This window comes from Taudactylus pleione, unplaced genomic scaffold (assembly GCF_031769625.1).
Source record: "Taudactylus pleione unplaced genomic scaffold, aTauple2 ptg000362l, whole genome shotgun sequence".
Classification (NCBI taxonomy): domain Eukaryota; kingdom Metazoa; phylum Chordata; class Amphibia; order Anura; family Myobatrachidae; genus Taudactylus; species Taudactylus pleione.
In genome coordinates, this window is record NW_028284763.1 from 823637 (window position 1) to 848193 (window position 24557).

A 24557-nucleotide genomic window follows, 5' to 3' on the forward strand; every position below is an offset into this window, starting at 1 on the left:
GAGATAGGCTTCGGGATAGGGGTAGGGTTAGTACACTTATGTGGTTGTGTCGGGATTTAAACCCAGACGGGATGCCTGCTTATTGAATCTGAGTTCTGGGATATTGAGTGCCAGCATCCTATACCCAATCCTGATAAGTTCCTTACCACCATTCCCCATGTGTCTGGCTGGCATGGGGAACACAGGGCTCATTACATTCTAGTCTAGCTCTGTCAGTGTAGCTGATCCGGCTTTAGCAGCAGGACCAGCTCCAATCAAGGATCAAATTATGTTTGTGAGTGCGGGGAGAGAGGTGTGATACAATGTATATGGTATTGTGCAATGTGTAACCTCACTAGTCAGATTTGCTGGGCTCATTGTTGTATAAAATTGGGTAATACAGATATTGGTGACAAATTGCAGTTGTCCTTTATCCCCCAGCCCCAAAAGGCCGTCCGTGCCAGTAATACCAGCTAACGCCCCAGGCAGGATCTGCTTCTCACCGTATAACATAATATTGTACGTGTTCTGTCACTTTCATACAGAATATATCACCCTAAATAAGAATGGCGCGTTATTCCCGGTTATTATTTGCCCATTCTGATTTGCATGCACTTAGTTATTCACTTTGCATGTGTGAAGACTCTGTAAATAATACATCACTGGATGTGACAAATTTCCTCTTTTCTGGATATTTCCTTGTTAACCATTTCCTGCAGACACTAGAAATAACCCCGCAGACCTGGCGAGATTATAATCAGACGCCTCTGCAGGTGTTGTGTAATATAAAGGGCAGGAGACCCACAGAACAACTCAGTCCATAGAGAGAGAGGACGAGTACTGGCTGGGATTATAGGAACACAGATATTTATAAGGGGATTATATTGTATATCCCATAGCAGCGATCCGACCTCAGCAGGTCACAGGGCAATGGAGATTTACTTCCAGATATATCTGATATTTGAAGTTGTAACACTTTTGCATTCTGCATCTATATCCCACCCACCACAGAGTCCCCGAGACCCTCAGATACTGGAGAATGCTACAAACATTATCAATGACGGACTGAGCAGCTCAAGTTTCCTCTTCAAAGTATTCCAGAGCGACATGAAAGACAAACAGGTTTGTACAAACTAAAGTAGCACGTCTGGTGTATGTGTAACGTCTGGTGTATGTGTAACGTCTGGTGTATGTGTAACGTGTGTGGTGTATGTGTAACGTCTGGTGTATGTGTAACGTCTGGTGTATGTGTAACGTGTGTGGTGTATGTGTAACGTCTGGTGTATGTGTAACGTCTGGTGTATGTGTAACGTGTGTGGTGTATGTGTAACGTGTGTGGTGTATGTGTAACGTCTGGTGTATGTGTAACGTCTGGTGTATGTGTAACATGTGGTGTATGTGTAACGTCTGGTGTATGTGTAACGTCTGGTGTATGTGTACCGTCTGGTGTATGTGTAACGTGTGTGGTGTATGTGTAACATGTGGTGTATGTGTAACATGTGGTGTATGTGTAACGTCTGGTGTATGTGTAACGTCTGGTGTATGTAAGAGCAGATACAGTGTAACGTGTGGGGTTAAGTATGTGAGAGCAGATAGAGTGTAACGCAGGGGTAGCCAACCCAGGTCCTCAAGAACTACCAACAGTGTATGTATTCCAGGTCTCCTCACAGAATCACACATGAAATAATTAGCTCCACCTGTGGATCTTTTCAAATGTGTCTGAGTAATAACTACACCTGTGCACCTGCTGGGTGACCTGGAAAACATGAACTGTTGGTAGCTCTCGAGGACTGAGGTTGGCTACCCCTGGTGTAATGTGTGCGGTGTGTGAGAGCAGATAGAGTGTAACGTGTGGGGTATGTGAGAGCAGATACAGTGTAACGTGTGGACTATGTGAGAGCAGATACAGTGTAACGTGTGGGGTGTATGTGTAACGCCTGGTGTATGTGTAACGTGTGAGGTATGTGTAACGTGTGGGGTGTGTGAGAGCAGATACAGTGTAACATGTGGGGTATGTGAGAGCAGATACAGTGTAACATGTGGGGTATGTGAGAGCAGATACAGTGTAACGTGTGGACTATGTGAGAGCAGATACAGTGTAACGTGTGGGGTGTGAGAGCAGATACAATGTAACGTGTGGGGTGTGAGAGCAGATACAATGTAACGTGTGGGGTGTGATAGCAGATACAGTGTAACGTGTGGGGTATGTGAGAGCAGATACAGTGTAACGTGTGGGGTGTATGAGAGCAGATACAGTGTAACGTGTGGGGTGTGAGAGCAGATACAATGTAACGTGTGGGGTGTGAGAGCAGATACAATGTAACGTGTGGGGTGTGAGAGCAGATACAGTGTAACGTGTGGGGTATGTGAGAGCAGATACAGTGTAACGTGTGGGGTGTATGAGAGCAGATACAGTGTAACGTGTGGGGTATGTGAGAGCAGATACAGTGTAACGTGTGGGGTATGTGAGAGCAGATACAGTGTAACGTGTGGACTATGTGAGAGCAGATACAGTGTAACGTGTGGGGTGTATGTGTAACGCCTGGTGTATGTGTAACGTGTGAGGTATGTGTAACGTGTGGGGTGTGTGAGAGCAGATACAGTGTAACATGTGGGGTATGTGAGAGCAGATACAGTGTAACGTGTGGGGTATGTGAGAGCAGATACAGTGTAACGTGTGGGGTATGTGAGAGCAGATACAGTGTAACGTGTGGACTATGTGAGAGCAGATACAGTGTAACGTGTGGGGTGTGAGAGCAGATACAATGTAACGTGTGGGGTGTGAGAGCAGATACAGTGTAACGTGTGGGGTATGTGAGAGCATATACAGTGTAACGTGTGGGGTGTGTGAGAGCAGATACAGTGTAACGTGTGGGGTATGTGAGCGCAGATACAGTGTAACGTGTGGGGTATGTGAGAGCAGATACAGTGTAACGTGTGGGGTATGTGAGAGCAGATACAGTGTAACGTGTGGGATATGTGAGAGCAGATACAGTGTAACGTGTGGGGTATGTGAGAGCAGATACAGTGTAACGTGTGGGGTATGTGAGAGCAGATACAGTGTAACGTCAGGGTATGTGAGAGCAGATACAGTGTAACGTGTGGGGTGTATGTGAGAGCAGATACAGTGTAACGTCTGGGTATGTGAGAGCAGATACAGTGTAACGTGTGGGGTATGTGAGGGCAGATACAGTGTAACGTTTGGGTATGTGAGAGCAGATACAGTGTAACGTGTGGTGTATGTGAGAGCAGATACAGTGTAACGTGTGGGGTGTGTGAGAGCAGATACAGTGTAACGTGTGGGGTGTGTGAGAGCAGATACAGTGTAACGTGTGGGGTTAAGTATGTGAGAGCAGATAGAGTGTAACGCAGGGGTAGCCAACCCAGGTCCTCAAGAACTACCAACAGTGTATGTATTCCAGGTCTCCTCACAGAATCACACATGAAATAATTAGCTCCACCTGTGGATCTTTTCAAATGTGTCTGAGTAATAACTACACCTGTGCACCTGCTGGGTGACCTGGAAAACATGAACTGTTGGTAGCTCTCGAGGACTGAGGTTGGCTACCCCTGGTGTAATGTGTGCGGTGTGTGAGAGCAGATAGAGTGTAACGTGTGGGGTATGTGAGAGCAGATACAGTGTAACGTGTGGACTATGTGAGAGCAGATACAGTGTAACGTGTGGGGTGTATGTGTAACGCCTGGTGTATGTGTAACGTGTGAGGTATGTGTAACGTGTGGGGTGTGTGAGAGCAGATACAGTGTAACATGTGGGGTATGTGAGAGCAGATACAGTGTAACATGTGGGGTATGTGAGAGCAGATACAGTGTAACGTGTGGACTATGTGAGAGCAGATACAGTGTAACGTGTGGGGTGTGAGAGCAGATACAATGTAACGTGTGGGGTGTGAGAGCAGATACAATGTAACGTGTGGGGTGTGATAGCAGATACAGTGTAACGTGTGGGGTATGTGAGAGCAGATACAGTGTAACGTGTGGGGTGTATGAGAGCAGATACAGTGTAACGTGTGGGGTGTGAGAGCAGATACAATGTAACGTGTGGGGTGTGAGAGCAGATACAATGTAACGTGTGGGGTGTGAGAGCAGATACAGTGTAACGTGTGGGGTATGTGAGAGCAGATACAGTGTAACGTGTGGGGTGTATGAGAGCAGATACAGTGTAACGTGTGGGGTATGTGAGAGCAGATACAGTGTAACGTGTGGGGTATGTGAGAGCAGATACAGTGTAACGTGTGGACTATGTGAGAGCAGATACAGTGTAACGTGTGGGGTGTATGTGTAACGCCTGGTGTATGTGTAACGTGTGAGGTATGTGTAACGTGTGGGGTGTGTGAGAGCAGATACAGTGTAACATGTGGGGTATGTGAGAGCAGATACAGTGTAACGTGTGGGGTATGTGAGAGCAGATACAGTGTAACGTGTGGGGTATGTGAGAGCAGATACAGTGTAACGTGTGGACTATGTGAGAGCAGATACAGTGTAACGTGTGGGGTGTGAGAGCAGATACAATGTAACGTGTGGGGTGTGAGAGCAGATACAGTGTAACGTGTGGGGTATGTGAGAGCATATACAGTGTAACGTGTGGGGTGTGTGAGAGCAGATACAGTGTAACGTGTGGGGTATGTGAGCGCAGATACAGTGTAACGTGTGGGGTATGTGAGAGCAGATACAGTGTAACGTGTGGGGTATGTGAGAGCAGATACAGTGTAACGTGTGGGATATGTGAGAGCAGATACAGTGTAACGTGTGGGGTATGTGAGAGCAGATACAGTGTAACGTGTGGGGTATGTGAGAGCAGATACAGTGTAACGTCAGGGTATGTGAGAGCAGATACAGTGTAACGTGTGGGGTGTATGTGAGAGCAGATACAGTGTAACGTCTGGGTATGTGAGAGCAGATACAGTGTAACGTGTGGGGTATGTGAGGGCAGATACAGTGTAACGTTTGGGTATGTGAGAGCAGATACAGTGTAACGTGTGGTGTATGTGAGAGCAGATACAGTGTAACGTGTGGGGTGTGTGAGAGCAGATACAGTGTAACGTGTGGGGTGTGTGAGAGCAGATACAGTGTAACGTGTGGGGTTAAGTATGTGAGAGCAGATAGAGTGTAACGCAGGGGTAGCCAACCCAGGTCCTCAAGAACTACCAACAGTGTATGTATTCCAGGTCTCCTCACAGAATCACACATGAAATAATTAGCTCCACCTGTGGATCTTTTCAAATGTGTCTGAGTAATAACTACACCTGTGCACCTGCTGGGTGACCTGGAAAACATGAACTGTTGGTAGCTCTCGAGGACTGAGGTTGGCTACCCCTGGTGTAATGTGTGCGGTGTGTGAGAGCAGATAGAGTGTAACGTGTGGGGTATGTGAGAGCAGATACAGTGTAACGTGTGGACTATGTGAGAGCAGATACAGTGTAACGTGTGGGGTGTATGTGTAACGCCTGGTGTATGTGTAACGTGTGAGGTATGTGTAACGTGTGGGGTGTGTGAGAGCAGATACAGTGTAACATGTGGGGTATGTGAGAGCAGATACAGTGTAACATGTGGGGTATGTGAGAGCAGATACAGTGTAACGTGTGGACTATGTGAGAGCAGATACAGTGTAACGTGTGGGGTGTGAGAGCAGATACAATGTAACGTGTGGGGTGTGAGAGCAGATACAATGTAACGTGTGGGGTGTGAGAGCAGATACAGTGTAACGTGTGGGGTATGTGAGAGCAGATACAGTGTAACGTGTGGGGTGTATGAGAGCAGATACAGTGTAACGTGTGGGGTATGTGAGAGCAGATACAGTGTAACGTGTGGACTATGTGAGAGCAGATACAGTGTAACGTGTGGGGTGTATGTGTAACGCCTGGTGTATGTGTAACGTGTGAGGTATGTGTAACGTGTGGGGTGTGTGAGAGCAGATACAGTGTAACATGTGGGGTATGTGAGAGCAGATACAGTGTAACGTGTGGGGTATGTGAGAGCAGATACAGTGTAACGTGTGGGGTATGTGAGAGCAGATACAGTGTAACGTGTGGACTATGTGAGAGCAGATACAGTGTAACGTGTGGGGTGTGAGAGCAGATACAATGTAACATGTGGGGTGTGAGAGCAGATACAGTGTAACGTGTGGGGTATGTGAGAGCAGATACAGTGTAACGTGTGGGGTGTGTGAGAGCAGATACAGTGTAACGTGTGGGGTATGTGAGCGCAGATACAGTGTAACGTGTGGGGTATGTGAGAGCAGATACAGTGTAACGTGTGGGGTATGTGAGAGCAGATACAGTGTAACGTGTGGGATATGTGAGAGCAGATACAGTGTAACGTGTGGGGTATGTGAGAGCAGATACAGTGTAACGTGTGGGGTATGTGAGAGCAGATACAGTGTAACGTCAGGGTATGTGAGAGCAGATACAGTGTAACGTGTGGGGTGTATGTGAGAGCAGATACAGTGTAACGTCTGGGTATGTGAGAGCAGATACAGTGTAACGTGTGGGGTATGTGAGGGCAGATACAGTGTAACGTTTGGGTATGTGAGAGCAGATACAGTGTAACGTGTGGTGTATGTGAGAGCAGATACAGTGTAACGTGTGGGGTGTGTGAGAGCAGATACAGTGTAACGTGTGGGGTGTGTGAGAGCAGATACAGTGTAACGTGTGGGGTATGTGAGAGCAGATACAGTGTAACGTGTGGGGTGTGTGAGAGCAGATACAGTGTAACGTCTGGGGTGTGTGAGAGCAGATACAGTGTAACGTGTGGGGTCTGTGAGAGCAGATACAGTGTAACGTGTGGGGTATGTGAGAGCAGATACAGTGTAACGTTTGGGGTATGTGACAGCAGATACATTGTAACGTGTGGGGTAAGTGAGAGCAGATACAGTGTAACGTGTGGGGTATGTGACAGCAGATACATTGTAACGTGTGGGGTGTGTGAGAGCAGATACAGTGTAACGTGTGGGGTATGTGAGAGCAGATACAGTGTAACGTGTGGGGTATGTGAGAGCAGATACAGTGTAACGTGTGGGGTGTGTGAGAGCAGATACAGTGTAACGTGTGGGGTGTGTGAGAGCAGATACAGTGTAACGTGTGGGGTATGTGAGAGCAGATACAGTGTAACGTTTGGGGTATGTGACAGCAGATACATTGTAACGTGTGTGGAGCATGAGATAATATACAGAGTAACATGTGGGGTACGTGAGATAATATACAGTGTAATGTGTGGGGTATGTGAGATAAGATACAGTGTAACGTGTGGGGTACGTGAGATAAGATACAGTGTAACGTGTGGGGTACTTGAGATAAGATACAGTGTAATGTGTGGGGTACATGTGATAAGATACAGTGTAATGTGTGGGGTACGTGAGATAAGATACAGTGTAACGTGTGGGGTACATGAGATAAGATACAGTATAACGTGTGGGGTACATGAGATAAGATACAGTGTAACGTGTGGGGTACATGAGATAATATACAGTGTAATGTGTGGGGTACATGTGATAAGATACAGTGTAACGTGTGGGGTACATGAGATAAGATAGTGTAATGTGTGGGGTACATGTAATAAGATACAGTGTAATGTGTGGGGTACATGTGATAAGATACAGTGTAACATGTGGGGTATATGAGATAAGATACAGTGTAACGTGTGGGGTACATGTGATAAGATACAGTGTAACGTGTGGGGTACATGTGATAAGATACAGTGTAACATGTGGGGTACATGTGATAAGATACAGTGTAATGTGTGGGGTACATGTAATAAGATACAGTGTAATGTGTGGGGTACATGTAATAAGATACAGTGTAACGTGTGGGGTACATGTGATAAGATACAGTGTAACGTGTGGGGTACGTGAGATAAGATACAGTGTAAAGTGTGGGTATTGCCTATCAGTTTAGAAATCCTGTGTCCTCCGTACCCACCAGCATATAGAATCTGTAGAAATCAGGGTGACGTATGTGCTGTAGGGTTCTCAGGATTTTTTGATTATGCGCAGTAGCAAATAATTACTCAATGGCGCAAACATCTGCCCTGTGTTTACCTCCGTATTAGGTGCTCTGCCTGAGCATTAGTGGTGTGGAGTAACCCGGGTCTCAGTAGTGGAGCAGCTGCACCATGTTTGGTGTAATAATAATTACCTCAGTGACGCTTTCAAAGCAGATGGGAATGGTGGACAGACGGCAGCGTAAGCCAGGGACTGAACAAGCATGGGACCAGACATATTCCGTCACGTAACAACAAATGTCTATGTATAATATATAGGGATACGGTCCTGCTTTAGGCACAATAAGAGGACCTGTCACCTACACAGAGAGCAGTCATCCAATTTGTGTGCAGAGCTAATATCCATGAGCGTGCAGCCTATCTGACCATAAGGATCCCATACCTCAAGCAGCGCCTCAGTGATGTCACTAGTTCCTGGCTGCACCCTGGTTCCCCCATAATAAGGGCACCTGCACTGTGTGTACATGACAGGTGCACAGGACACGTCTGGGGCTACTTTATTTGGGATGCAGATGAGCTTGTGTGGGGGCCTCACAGGCTGGATTGAGGAAATGGATTAAATTGTCCCAATTTTCTTTTTTAGTATTATATATAAGATATGGAGAATAAATGCTACTGATTTCTGCAGATGTATTAGCAGTGACTACAGATATTAAGTTCCCAATATAGAGATGCGTGATGTCTCCGTGAGCTACATGATGAAATTACGCGTTTTCCTCCTTTGCTGCCTGCGCGATACCGTGTTACGTCTTTGTCAATGCGTCTCATGATCAGGGGGAAAGGCGCTGATGGGAGACTCGGCGCAGAATGTTCTCTGATCTTATCTAAGGCTCCCTAGATTGTCAGCTCTGCTTAGCGTTTGTAGTTATTCAGCTATTTTATTATTGGTCACAGGAGGCCTGATCAGAGGTGGGCGCAAAGTCCGTCATGACCGCGATTGTGTACACAGCAATTCCGCTAAAATATGCAAATGCCGCAACCGCCAGGATTTGTACGCAGACGGCAGCACACTCAATCCTCCGGGCCACTATGGCTGCTCGGAATATCCGTGACATGCCTGTGTTTGGCTCGTCCCCACCGCCCCCATCCACCATTACCACCCACAAGCACTCACTGACTGCAAATAACTCTGCTTCCAAATCCTTGCTGTCACTGCCATAGGTAATCCACCGGGACGCACGTGCAGTGCAAAAATAATCGCTCTACACCGCAAACATCGCCATTGCGTTCCCCATCGGAATCACACCCAGAGACATTTATCATCACCTGTTCATAGAACAATAAATCTGTTTAATTGATTTACCAAGTGATCAGAATAATCTCAATTCTCAACACAACGAGACCACTAAGGGACACGCCCCCTGCGCAGCTGTCTGCCTATAGTCAGTAAAATACAATGGGGTAGATGTATTATAGTGGCACGTTAAGTGCCGCTATAATGCTTCCTGCTTCGCCTCTTTACCGAGGTGAAGCAGAAAGCACTACCGGTGAGATTTGTGAACATCTCACCGGCCGGAGAGGGGGAGCGTTAACTCCCCCCTCCGGCGCTACCCGCTACAGACCACATCGCTTCAGCCTAGTGCTGATGCGTTGTGTGTCAGGCCCAGCTGGCTCCAATGAGCATGCGCGGGATCTCGCAAATATCGCGAGATCCCCGCGTGCAGTCATGGAGCCGGCAGCCGCCACAGCAGGGACAGCGCTGTCCCTGCTGTGGGGATAGGCTAGCGCCAGGCTGTAGCTGTCGATAACGACAGCTACAGCCGGCCGAACGGTCAGATGATATGACCGTTCGTACATAGCCCAGGCTGTCGGCGCTGCTATCTTGTAGATAGCAGCGCCGATAATGACAGGGGCGCATTTACCGCCCAGACCCCCGATCATACATCGGGGAGAAACGGTATCAGCGCACTTAACGTGCGCTGATACCATTTCTGGGCTTCATACATCTACCCCCATTATATAAAGTGGTCAGTCACCATATTCAGCTCAGTTTCCAGACCTACTATTCATACAATATTATAAATGAATCACAATCTGGAATATGTGATAACGTCTCATTTTTCCGGTTTACGCCACAATTGTTATTTTCACGGTTTAATTCTCTGAGCAATCACAGAGCAATCACGTGCGCCTCCCACCTGGTATTGGGGAGGGAATTCCCAGGTCATACAGTGGTTACCTTTTATGGGTATGCTGGATGCAGAGACATCTGCTAAACAAAGAAATCAGCATTCCTGGGGTGCACAGGACTGTAACTGCTGCGGGTGTGACTGAGACTCCGAAACTATAATGTTTATACATTCAGAGGTGAATGAGAGGTGATGACAGAGGCACTTACCACATACCCAGTGCCGGATAAACAACATGGCAGTGATGGGTGGTTACCCAGGGTCCCCCACACAGGAATGGGCCCACACATTTGGGCTACATCACCAGCATGAAGGGAGGGCGGCACTGTGTGGCATACTGTGAACTGGAACTTCTGTGTGGCAAAATGTGAACTGGGGGCACTACAGTGTGTGTAACACATCTGTGGTGTTGGGAGTATTTACACATTACACCGTTTAATTACATGACCAGGTGTGCCAGTGCGTTTGAGCTCCGTTGCAGGGGCGTGCATAAATTATCCACTGTGATGCCATACGCAGCCTGAGGGCACACAGCCTGAGGACACGCAGCCTGAGGGCATGCAGCCAGAGGGCACGCAGCCTGAGGACACGCAGCCTGAGGGCATGCAGCCAGAGGACACACAGCCTGAGGACACGCAGCCTGAGGGCACACAGACAGAGGACACACAGCCTGCGGGCACACAGCCTGAGGACACGCAGCCTGAGGGCACGCAGCCTGAGGGCACGCAGCCTGAGGACACACAGCCTGAGGACACACAGCCAGAGGACACAGCCAGAGGACACAGCCTGAGGGCACACAGCCTGAGGACACGCAGCCTGAGGGCATGCAGCCAGAGGACACACAGCCAGAGGACACAGCCTGAGGACACGCAGCCTGAGGACATGCAGCCTGAGGGCACGTAGCCTGAGGACATGCAGCCTGAGGGCATGCAGCCAGAGGACACAGCCTGAGGACATGCAGCCTGAGGACACACAGCCTGAGGACATGCAGCCTGAGGACACACAGCCAGAGGACACAGCCTGAGGGCACACAGCCAGAGGACACACAGCCTGAGGACACAGCCTGAGGACACACAGCCAGAGGACACAGCCTGAGGACACGCAGCCTGAGGACACACAGCCTGAGGACACGCAGCCAGAGTACACGCAGCCTAAGGACACGCAGCCTGAGGACACACAGCCTGAGTGCACACAGCCTGAGGACACACAGCCTGAGGACATGCAGCCTGAGGACATGCAGCCTGAGGACACAGCCTGAGCGCACGCAGCCTGAGGACACGCAGCCTGAGGACACGCAGCCTGAGGGCACACAGCCAGAGGACACAGCCTGAGGGCACACAGCCTGAGGACACGCAGCCTGAGGACACGCAGCCTGAGGACACAGCCTGAGCGCATGCAGCCTGAGGACACGCAGCCTGAGGGCACACAGCCTGAGGACACGCAGCCTGAGGGCACACAGCCAGAGGACACAGCCTGAGGGCACACAGCCTGAGGATACGCAGCCTGAGGACACGCAGCCTGAGGACACGCAGCCTGAGGACACACAGCCTGAGGACACGCAGCCTGAGGACACACAGCCAGAGGACACAGCCAGAGGACACAGCCAGAGGACGCAGCCTGAGGGCACACAGCCTGAGGACACGCAGCCTGAGGGCACGCAGCCAGAGGACGCACAGCCAGAGGACACAGCCTGAGGACACGCAGCCTGAGGACATGCAGCCTGAGGGCACGCAGCCTGAGGACATGCAGCCTGAGGGCACGCAGCCAGAGGACACAGCCTGAGGACACGCAGCCTGAGGGCATGCAGCCTGAGGACACGCAGCCTGAGGACACGCAGCCTGAGGACATGCAGCCAGAGGACACAGCCTGAGGGCACACAGCCAGAGGACACACAGCCTGAGGACACACCCTGAGGACACACAGCCAGAGGACACAGCCTGAGGACACGCAGCCTGAGGACACGCAGCCTGAGGACATGCAGCCAGAGTACATGCAGCCTGAGGACACGCAGCCTGAGGACACACAGCCTGAGTGCACACAGCCTGAGGACACACAGCCTGAGGACACGCAGCCTGAGGACATGCAGCCTGAGGACACAGCCTGAGCGCACGCAGCCTGAGGACACGCAGCCAGAGGACACGCAGCCAGAGGGCACGCAGCCAGAGGACATGCAGCCTGAGGACACACAGACTGAGGACACACAGACTGAGGACACACAGCCTGAGGACACTCAGCCTGAGGACACTCAGCCTGAGGACACTCAGCCTGAGGACACGCAGCCAGAGGACATGCAGCCTGAGGACATGCAGCCTGAGGGCACACAGCCTGAGGACACGCAGCCTGAAGACACACAGCCAGAGGACACACAGCGTGCGTGGTTGTTAGCAATTCCTGAGTAAGGTCACGGCTTGTGCAAGTGTGCGTGAGGCTGCGATGGTACTCGATTGTACCGGTGGTTTTGCAGACTTGCTAAACTTTACGGATGTGTGTAAGGTAAAGTGGGCATCCTTGTGTAGTGCTGCTACGGCATAGCGATCGCTATAGATTAGCATACTATCGCAGTTGAACTCGAATTCGCAATAGCGATCCTTACTGAATCAGGCCCTGCGTACAGACTACAGTTGCTACTGCAATGCGCACGTTCTCTCTATCACATATTATTGGCCCTGCTTAAAAAGAAAGGCTAAAATGAACATTTGCATTGCACCGTATAACACTTCTGCTCAGTGTACCAGGGGTTCCATGTGTTCATATCGTCATATTGTAACCGGATTCTGCCTTTTCTCCATCTCTAGACTGACTCCTATGATGGCGACATGATAACATTTATGATGAAAGAGACGCTTTGCCTGAAGCCTGAAGAAAACTTTGATAAATGTCCCTTCAGAGAAGGCGGTGTAAGTAGGCTGGGTTCCACCTTATACGTTTCATTAAAACTTTGCCTAGATTGCAGCAATAATAGATTATACCTAATGTCACATAATGTTCCTCTTCCCCTCAGTACTCCACATTACTGACCACTGGAGCTACCTGTCCCCCAAACCTGCACACTAATATATTGCACCCAGGCCCAGCAGTAGGAGAACAGTCTCTGCCACCACCAGGCTCCTCCCCCAGCACCAGTACTTGGAGCTGCCTGCCCCTGGGTGGAATAGCTGCTGCAGCGCCTCTTTGCTGGTTACTCTAGCCAGGGGCGCTGAGAGGGAGGCGGGTACTACTTACCTGGGCAGGGTGGAGGAGCCCTGGCCAGCTTCTGCCACTGGCCTCTGTATAGCAGAGCAGCCGCAGCGGCACCCAGGGCAGTGAGAGAGGCACAGCTGAGCAATTATTTGCCACTGTGCACGTGCACCTCTGAGTGCGCGTAGAGACCGCTGTCGCGAATGGAATTGCTCCCATTGGAGCGGGCGGCAGAAAGCCATGGGAGTAACTGGGAGGTGGCTCTGAGGTGGCCTGAAGTGAATGCAAAAAGTGGCCGTCTCATGGGAGTGGTGTGGCCATGTCACGGGCGTGGCAGTGCAAGTTAAACAGGGGTATACTGCAAAGGCGCTTAAAACATCATGAAAGCTGTCAGTGAACGTGGCCGAGTTCTCAAACACAGATCCACAACCACAGATGCCATGCTTAGAGGATTTTTATAGAGACACTGCGTCAGCCATAGGGAGTCTTAGGTGACGATGGAGCAAGCGATGCTGCACCATTGGGGGGGAGCATTTACAACCGGCGGTGGAGTATTGAGTTGCACTGTCCACAAGCATTGACAGTGGACAGTCCGTCATACGCTAATACGTAGGAGAAAGGCTGAAATTACCATTTACATATTAACAACACCGATGCGATTTCGCAAACATTCGCAGCCGCGCACGCATTAGCGTCCACACCTGACTCCAGCCCAGGATCTGTGAGACTAGAGCTGTTTTTGCTCATAAATAATTAAACTCTCTATCGTCAGATGATGGATGTAACCATAAGTTCTTTAAAACCAGATTTCTCAAAATAAAGACACAGACCAAGTTACTGCCGTTCAAAAATAATAGGTCAGCTTTATTTATTTACAATAATGGCGGCAGAGGAAAGAACGGCCAATCACCGGCGCCAACTTGACTTAGGGAAAAGATGTCCCCACTTACCAGGGCAGATATCCCAATTAATGGTAAGTGAGATATAAAATACTTGCAAGGGCCACTCTCCCTTTATAGCAAGTGAGACGGAATACAACCCCCATACCGATGCACCATTTTGGCCCACCCGGATGAGAGGCGCCGCTGACCCCAGTAGGGTGAAATCAGCCTAACCCGTCCGCTGAAGGGGTGTGCACCGCCCTTACTGCAGCAATATGGACGCTTTACAGACTGACGGTCTTTCCCGCAATGAAATAAAGCCAACACAATACGGAAGGGAGGGCGGGAGATCAGGATCAAAGAGGCAGAATATCCTACAGACATTACCCCTACGCCCAGTAACCACTCCCCCTAACAACAAACAACCTATCCCTGTGACTTGCCAACTGCCAATCCTAAATTACCCCTCCTTTCACTTTATTAACCCCATCCATCCCTGTCTAGAGGTTTATATACCCTCTGTGCTATGCAAACCTCGGTTATCTATAGAACAAGATCTGAGCCACTGTATAAATGTATCGTATTCTGGGCCTAATTCAGACCCGCTCGCAAGCGGGTCGATGTTAGCCCAGTGCGCATGTGCACGACGGAGGCGGCTCCGTCGTGCGCATGCGCGAGACCCGGATAGCGACGGGCAAGCCGTCGCTATGGGTCTCGCTAGAAAGGGGGCGTGCTGTCGATGGTGAGTGAGAGCACACCCCCTTTGGTGGGCTTGGCTGGCCAGACGGAGGCGTTCCCATGGGAACGCCTACCGTCTGGGGCGGCCCCACTGACATCACTAGTAATGTCAGTGGGAGTGCTTTTGGCTCTGATAGAGCCAAAAGCACTCCGGGGCTTGCGGCAACAAGACCCCACCACAAGGGTCTCGTCGCAAGCCCGATGGTCGCGATGATCTTGACCATCGCGACCATCTTCCTGGCCGCTCGCTATAGCTGTGGGTGGTCACAATTCAGAAAGACGGCCCTGATTCAGAGCGAGCGATCTGTCTGAGGGTCCGGCTCTGAATCAGGGCCTCTGTCAGTATAATGAGGTGCGCTCTCTCTCTCTCTCTCTCAAATTTACTAAAGTGAGAGTTTTTAGAAGTGAGTTTTAAAACTGATGTTGCCCATAGCAACCAATCAGATTTTACTTAACATTTAACTAGCACCTTCTAGAAGATAATAGCTAGAATCTGATTGGTTGCTATGGGCAACATCACCTTTAAAACTCACTTCTAAAATCTCAGACTTTAGTAAATTTACACCTTGCAGTTTGTTTTTCACTCGTCTCTCACACCATGGTGCAGAGGTTCCCAGGCTTTTTTGAACCACGGCGCCCTAGAGTATCAGTATTGTTGTTTACAGCAACTCTAAGCCAAAAGTTTCTTATCGAGAAATTCAGAAAAAAATTATGAAGTAAATTGTGCTTATCCGTCATCCATAGGCTCAGTTATGTGATTGTGGACAGGTTTGTGCTTCTGTCTGTCCCCATATTTACATTACATTGACCATAAATAATTTGATTTGGTGCTGGACCACCAACCTGAGGCACCCCTGCAAGTGTCCCGAGGCACCCCAGGGTGCCACGGCGCACAGTCTGGGAACCACTGCCATAGTCTAAATGAATTATTATCGGCACCTTTTACGTATTGATAAACACATGATAAATTTCTGTTCTTAAAGAGCTTTTATACAAAGATCAGCCCTTAAACGGAGTAAATCTGCGCCATTTCTGCCTGTTGTACAGTTATAGTGCATCTTGAAAGTATTCACAACGCTTCATTTTTTCCACATTTTGTTATGTTACAGCCTGAGGAGCCTATTCATTAAACATAAAAATTCTCTGGAGATAATTAGCTTTAGAACTCTCATGGAGTTCTAGCTAATTATAGGTGGAATTCATCATTCCTCCTCTCCATAAGTATCTATTCCATTTTTGCGATGACAGCTTTTCGGGAATTAGATACTTTTCCCTGCCTACACTACCTTATCGCATCTGGAAACAGTGCTGTGCATGCGCTGTTACATCTGTAAAACCAGCGCATGCGCAGCACTGCCTACAGATGCGTTAAGTTTCGTACCCCCCCCACCCCCCTCCCCCCTCCGCTCACCTCCCCCCCTCCGTTCACCTTACCCCCCCCCCCGACTTACCTGTCCGCGCAGCAGCCTCTGGCTCCGTCCTGCTGGTCTGTCATGTGGTTTCCCAGCAGACCACATGACAGATTAGAATTAAAAAAAACTTTTTTTTCTTTGTCTAAACTTATTTGTGCTCTGCTGGGGAGCACACATGTCCGACCAGCCTCCGGAGCCTGAGGACGGAGCAGAGCGCTGGAGGGACTCGTCAAATTCCGAAAATTGATAATTTTCGGAATTTGATGAATACCACAATTTCCACATCCCCATACTAATGTATAGGGAGTGTGGAAATTAACGCAGGGGAACTTAGCAAGGAGATATCTATGATATCTCCTGTGCTAAATGGCTACATGAATACCAAAATAACGTTATTTAAGGAAAATGTCGTTATTTTAGTGTTGATGAATAGGCCCCTTATTCCAAAATGGAATAAATTAATTTTTGTCCTCAAAATTCTACACACAATACCCCATAGTGACAACGTGTAAAAAGTTTTTTTTGTAGATTTTTGCAAATTTAATGAAAAAAAAAAACTAAGTAATCACATGTACATAAGTATTCACAGCCTTTGCCATGAAGCTCAAAATGAAGCTCAGGTGCATCCTGTTTCCACTGATCATCCTTGAGATGTTTCTACAGCTAAATTGGCATCCACCTGTGGTAAATTCAGTTGATTGGACATGAATTAGAAAGGCATACACCTGTCTATATAAGGTCCCATACTTGACAGTACATGTCAGAGCACAAACCAAGTATGTCCAAGCATCAAGGATTTGTCTGTAAACAAATCTGGGGAAGGTTACAGAAAAATATCTGCTCTTTTTGAAGGTCCCAATGAGCACAGTGGCCTCTATCATCCATAAATGGAAGAAGTTCGGAACCACCAGGACTCTCCCTAGAGTTGACCGGCCGCCTAAACTGAGCGATCGGGGGGGAAGGGACCTAGTCTGAGGGGGTAACCAAGAACCCGATGGTCACTCTTTCAGAGCTACAGCATTCCTCTGTGGAGAGACGAGAACCTTCCAGAAGGACAACCATCTCTGCAGCAATCCACCAATCAGGCCTGTATATTAGAGTGGCCAGACGGAAGGGGAAGCAGTCGGGAAGCTGGCGGACCCAATGCCGACCGCCGGCTTCCCGACTGCTTAATCCCTGCAAGGGTTAAATGACAGGCGTAGAAATCCCGCCGCCTGTCATTTTACCTACGCCGGGAGACTGACGCCTGGCATCCTGTTAGGTTAGGTTAGGTTTAGGGCTCCCGGGGGGAACTTAAAGTTAGGCACACCCCGGGAGGTTAGAGTTAGGCTAGGGGGAGGGAGGGTTAGGTAAAGGCACCCCGGGGGGAGGTAAGGGTCTGGCACCCCCGCCGGGGTACTTAGGTTTTCGGCGGCGGGGAAGGGGGGTTAGGTTTAGGCACTTAGGGGATTAGGGTTAGGCAGAGGGGGGGAGGTTAGGATTAGGCACTCTAAAGGAGGGTTAGGGGCAGGGGGGGAATTAGGTTAGTTAGTACTTATCTTAGGGACAATTGGGATTTCCTCCTGTGTCGGGCAGTTGCTGTCAGGATTTGAACCGCCGGCCACTCTTTAGTAAAAAGCACATGGCAGCCCACCTGGAGTTTGCCAAAATGCACCTGAAGGACTCTCAGACCATGATAGACAAAGATTGAATTCTTTGGCGTGAATGCCAGGCGTTATGTTTGGAGGAAACCAGGCACCGCTCATCACCAGGCCAATACCATCCCTACAGTAAAGCATGGTGGTGGCAGCATCATGCTGTGGGGATGTTTTTCAGTGGAAGGAACTGGGAGACTAATCAGGATAGAGGGAAAGATGAATGCAGCAATGTACAGAGACATCCTGGATGAAAACCTGCTCCAGAGCGCTCTTGACCTCAGACTGGGGCGACGGTTCATCTTTCAGCAGGACAACGACCCTAAGCACACAGCCAACATATGAAAGGAGTGGCTTCAGGACAATTCTGTGAATGTCCTTGAGTGGCCCAGCCAGAGCCCAGACTTGAATCCAATTGAACATCTCTGGAGAGATCTGAAAATGGCTGTGCACCGAGGCTTCCCATCCAACCTGATAGAGCTTGAGAGGTGCTGCAAAGAGGAAAGGGCGAAACTGCCCAAAGATAGGTGTGCCAAGCTTGTGGCATCATATTCAAAAAGATTTAAGGCTGTAATTGCTGCCAAAGGAGAATCAACAAAGTATTAAGCAAAGGCTGTGACTACTTATGTACATGTAACTTCTTAGTTTTTTTTTTTTTAAATTAAATTTGCAAAAATCTCAAAAGACTTTTTACATGTTGTCATTATGGGGTATTGTGTGTAGAATAATGAGGACAAAAATGGATTTATTGCATTTTGGAATAAGGCTGTAACATAACAAGATGCACTGTATGTGTTACTTGTTCGCATTAACGTGTCCTGTCTCCCTAGGCTGTGAAGAGGTGTATAGCCATGTTTTCTGGGCCTGAAGAGACAAGTCTTACAGTCATCTGCAACACAGAGGACTCTGCGGTATGTTATGTCACTGACCCATCCTCCCACTGCTGTTACACGGTATATATGTCACACAGAGGACTCTGCGGTATGTTATGTCACTGACCAATCCTCCCACTGCTGTTACACGGTATATATGTCACGCAGAGGACTCTGCGGTATGTTATGTCACTGACCCATCCTCCCACTGCTGTTACACGGTATATATGTCACACAGAGGACTCTGCTGTATGTTATATCACTGACCCATCCTCCCACTGGTGTTACACGGTATATATGTCACACAGAGGACTCCGCGGTATGTTATGTCACTGACCCATCCTCCCACTGCTGTTACACGGTATATATGTCACACAGAGGACTCTGCGGTATGTTATGTCACTGACCCATCCTCCCACTGGTGTTACACGGTATATATGTCACACAGAGGACTCCGCGGTATGTTATGTCACTGACCCATCCTCCCACTGCTGTTACACGGTATATATGTCACACAGAGGACTCTGCGGTATGTTATGTCACTGACCCATCCTCCCACTGCTGTTACACGGTATATATGTCACGCAGAGGACTCTGCGGTATGTTATGTCACTGACCCATCCTCCCGCTGCTGTTACACGGTATATATGTCACACAGAGGACTCTGCTGTATGTTATGTCACTGACCCATCCTCCCGCTGCAGTTACACGGTATATATGTCACACAGAGGACTATGCTGTATGTTATGTCACTGACCCAGCCTCCCACTGCTGTTACACGTTATATATGTCACACAGAGGACTCTGCTGTATGTTATATCACTGACCCATCCTCCCACTGCTGTTACACGGTATATATGTCACACAGAGGACTCCGCGGTATGTTATGTCACTGACCCATCCTCCCACTGCTGTTACACGGTATATATGTCACACAGAGGACTCTGCTGTATGTTATATCACTGACCCATCCTCCCACTGCTGTTACACGGTATATATGTCACACAGAGGACTCTGCGGTATGTTATATCACTGACCCATCCTCCTGCTGCTGTTACACGGTATATATGTCACACAGAGGACTCTGCGGTATGTTATGTCACTGACCCATCCTCCCACTGCTGTTACGCGGTATATATGTCACACAGAGGACTCCGCGGTATGTTATGTCACTGACCCATCCTCCCACTGCTGTTACGCGGTATATATGTCACACAGAGGACTCCGCGGTATGTTATGTCACTGACCCATCCTCCCGCTGCTGTTACACGGTATATATGTCACACAGAGGACTCTGCTGTATGTTATGTCACTGACCCATCCTCCCACTGCTGTTACACGGTATATATGTCACACAGGGGACTCTGCGGTATGTTATGTCACTGACGCCTCCTCTTGCTGCTGTTACACAGTGTGACATACCGTATATACTGTGTATCAGTGGCGGAACTAGCGGAGGTGCAGCCGGTGGCTTGCACCGGGGCCCGCTGTGGTGCAGGGGTCCATAGCCACCGCTCCACCCGCCGCTAGTGTCCCCGGGCCCCACAAGTGTAGTGCAGACCGCAGTGAGAGCGGTCAACACTACACAGTTACAATGTATAGGGTGACTACTACTGGGGTCACTGCATAGGGGGGACTACTACTGGGGTCACTGCATAGGGGGGACTTCTACTGGGGTCACTGCATAGGGGGGACTACTACTGGGGTCATTGCATGGGGGGGACTTCTACTGGGGTCACTGCATGGGGGGGACTTCTACTGGGGTCACTGCATAGGGGGGACTTCTACTGGGGTCACTGCATAGGGGGGACTTCTACTGGGGTCACTGCATAGGGTGGACTACTACTGGTGTCACTGCATAGGGTGGACTACTACTGGGGTCACTGCATAGGGGGGACTACTACTTGAGGCATGGCATAGTGGGGACTGCTACTGTGGCACAGATAGAGTGGACTACTACTAGGGGCAATACATAGGGAGGACTACTACTGGGGGCACTGCGTAGGAGGACCACTTCTGGGAGCACTGCATGGGGGGCTACTACTGGGGGCACTGTATAGTGGGGACTACTACTCGGGGCACTGCATAGGGGGACCACTACTGGGGGCACTGTATATGGGGAACACTACTGGGAGCACTGCATACGGGGGCCCAAAGCATATTCTTGCACCTGGGCCCACCACTCTCTAGTTCCACCACTGCTGTGTATACTGCTGTACCACCACTGTTCACCCTTTGTATACCACTGTTCCTAATAAACCCATCATGCTGGTTAATGACATCTCTGTGGACTGACCATCCATCTCATATTCCTCTCACACCTATTGCAAACCACACAGGTTCCACCAATAGGTTATATTAATAACTATAATATACAAATTGGCTCCTACTACACTCAAATAGGCGAAGTCTGTATATTCCCCTTACACTAGTGTGTATCATTGTGTCTGACACTGACCAACAAAAAGACGTTTATGCCCCCTCCTCCATTTACATGGAAACAAGCTGCTTATTATCAACGATATAAAATGAACATAAAAACCCTATACACAGCAATGTTTGTGGTCATCACAAACTCATTAGCGGTGTATTCTGTGCATTGTCCTCCATGTTCCGTACCCTAAACATAATAATCAAAATACCATAACAATAATAAATAACGACACAGACAACAGTGCTGGCATTTTAAAATAATGTCAAATTTTATTGATCAATTTATACTGAAATTTTTAGCGGCATTAAAGATCGGACATGACAAACACAATCAACCACACAATCAAACATTGGTGTTCAACTCTCACAATAATAGAATCCCACCCGGTCAGGCGGTGTAGCCACTTCCCGGTCAGGCGGTGTAGCCACTTCCCGGTCAGGCGGTGTAGCCACTTCCCGGTCAGGCGGTGTAGCCACTTCCCGGTCAGGCGGTGTAGCCACTTCCCGGTCAGGACAATTAGCCTACTATCTATCCCATCATGAGAATGAGAGCGCACCCACTAACCTAAACTAAACCTTAACCAGCCACAAACCGTGCTTTACCGTCACGCACACGACGCAATCAATGAAATATATAACCGGAACAAAGAGGCAATCAAACTGCCTGTCAGCAACTAAATTCCAAAACCACCTCCCCCCTAATCAATCCTATAGGATAGCAACATCCATATCCAAAGTATGAAATCTTACAGGAGAAACGACATCAGCACTTTAAGGGGGGCAATGCACCCAAAACACCTTGTGGTTTATTCTCTTTCGTGTGTAATGGCAAACCTTCGGTCTCATAACTGCAGTATACGGAGATGTCTTGTATAGTAGCAAAACAACAAACAATGCAAAAAATAATCAAAATACTTCCCGGATGCAAACTTCTTACGTTCTCTATACAGGACGGACACCCCCAGGGCGGCCAGGCAGAGGAGACCCCAGGACAGAAAATGGTCACGAGACGTCGCAGTGTCCCGATATACAACAGAGATAAAAAGGCCATCAGCAAGAAGAGCTCATTGGACACCCAATCCGCAGCCTCGTGTTTAACATGTATATTCGACTGGCTTAAGCCTAACACAAGAGGTGGACGGAGATAATCTATTTATACTGCACAGTCAGGGGATTAAATATTCAGCTATTAGATATATATATGAAATCAAAAGCTGAACTATTCCATGTGCACAACTCACCCGGAGATCTGCACACACTAAATCCAAGGAGGGTTTCATAGGCTCAAATATGTACATTGCATCTCGTATGTTAATATAATAGATTATTTTTGTATATATTTTTGGAAGGGGGGGCGGCTGTTTTATGAATTGGTGATATTTAGCCCAGAAGAGGCTCCATAAAGGTCATTGAAGAATGAATTAATCACTTTCCATCAGGGGTGGATTGGGATGGAAATCCAACCCAGGAAATGTCTGGAACCAGTCCTAATTTCGAATGGGGTGGGGTCTACGGAGGGGGCGCGATACTGACTCCCCTTAGGGCCTGTTTCTGAGGGCGGGATGCAGGAAGGGGAAAAATGCGGTCAAACCTCCAAAATGCGGGTTTGACGCATTGCTTGGAATGGGCATGATATCTTGGCAGTCGGGATGCCTGCTGTAAATATACCGACAGCGGCATTCCGATACTCAGAATACTTACCCTCCCCCCTTCTCCCCATAACTCTCTGTTTGTACATCCTAATACTAACCCTCCCCGTTAGTCCCTAAACCTAACCCTCCCCCCTTGGTGCGTAAATGTAACCTCCCCAGTGGTGCCTAACCCACCCCCGGGGTTACCTACCTCTAACCTCCCACACCCCTAGTCTAACCCTAACCCCCCCACACACCGTGATGTCTAAACCTAACCCTCCCCCCCTCGGCTAAGTCCTAACAAGCCCCGCTATTCTTGCGGTCGGCATCCTGGCTGTCGGGATTCCGGCATCGGGATGTAACCTCCTGTTGGTATTCCGGTGCCGGTCTTATAGCCGGGTAGTGGCATTATGGTGCCGGGATGTCTTCAGCCAGGATGCCACACGTCGGCATTATAACTTCATCCCCATTTCTCATATGCTCCAAGCCACTCAGGAAGATGGCGTTACCCATAGAAGCTGATGGTCTTCTACCTGGTTAGTGCTGATAGAGGCATCCAATCGGATCCCTCTGAGCACCACCCCACGGCGCGTGCCTCCTTCTGCGCATGCCAAAATGTGTTGCGTTGGGGAAGGATGTAGATCCCTGACTAAGCTGGAGGGGCAGTCACAATATTACATCAGCAACTGATGATGTAAGCTGACAAGAGCTTGAGCCAAAGATGTGTCTGCATCAGGAAATAGAAATTACAGAGAGCTTTACCCCCTGACCAGACTGGTCCATGCTGCTCTCAGATGGTCTGGGATACCGATGGAATGTAGACCGCAGAGGCCCTACGAGGGAGAAGCTGTAGGCTCAGTAACCTGATGCTGATGTAATCCATGCACCTATGTGGGAGCAGCAGGTACTCAAGTCTGTATGTAAGACACATTGCCCCACCCCCTAGGAAGATTTATGTTATGGAGCTATGCCACTGGTGATGCCCCCAGCAGCTGGCGGTCAGCTCCAGTCATTGGTCCCAGAAATTTGTTTCCTAACAAAACACATTGGATGGTCCTGTTTTGCACACCGGCGAAGATTCTATACCAAGGTTCCAGTTGTCTATTGGACATTCAAGTTAGGGACCTGGGTGAATCACTCTGGCTTATTTATATGTTTTGTGTTATCTTTTTTATTGTACGGGTTTTAAATCTATTCATTTCCATTATAAAATTATTTTAATACTACACTGAGTCTTTTTGGTATGTCTGTTGCCGAGCTATATTCCAGATTGGGCTAAATGCTGTAATGGTGAATTGGAATCCTGAGAGATGGCTTCATTCGAAATTTTATATATATATATATATATATATATATATATATGTATGACTATGTACACAGTACACACTAGCTGAAGTACCCGGCGTTGCCCGGGTTTAAATTTTCAAGTTATTAAGTTTTATTATCTCATCCATATCCATCCAGTGGAAGGCCCAGAACAGGCTCCCCTGGTCAAAGTTCTACCCAGTGTACACCAATGGAAGGTCAAACTGGGACCTCAACCTGCTAGTATGTCTTTTGGGACCCAATGCTACCACTCTGTGAAGTTTTAGGCCAAATTACTGTATGGGATGTCGTCCAAATCCATCCAATGGAAGGCCCAGAACAGGCTCCCT

At 48.8% G+C, this 24557-nt stretch overlaps 1 protein-coding gene across 1 annotated transcript; it reads left to right on the forward strand.

Moving 5' to 3' along the window:
- Positions 1–812: 812 nt before the first annotated feature.
- LOC148508521 (uncharacterized) lies at positions 813–24128 on the forward strand. The gene is made up of 4 exons (XM_088444421.1): positions 813–1101; positions 12920–13021; positions 18797–18877; positions 22222–24128. Exons 1-4 carry the CDS (start codon positions 910–912, stop codon positions 22417–22419), a joined length of 573 nt encoding a protein of 190 aa, XP_088300547.1. The 5' UTR covers positions 813–909; the 3' UTR covers positions 22420–24128.
- The last annotated feature ends 429 nt before the right edge of the window (positions 24129–24557 follow it).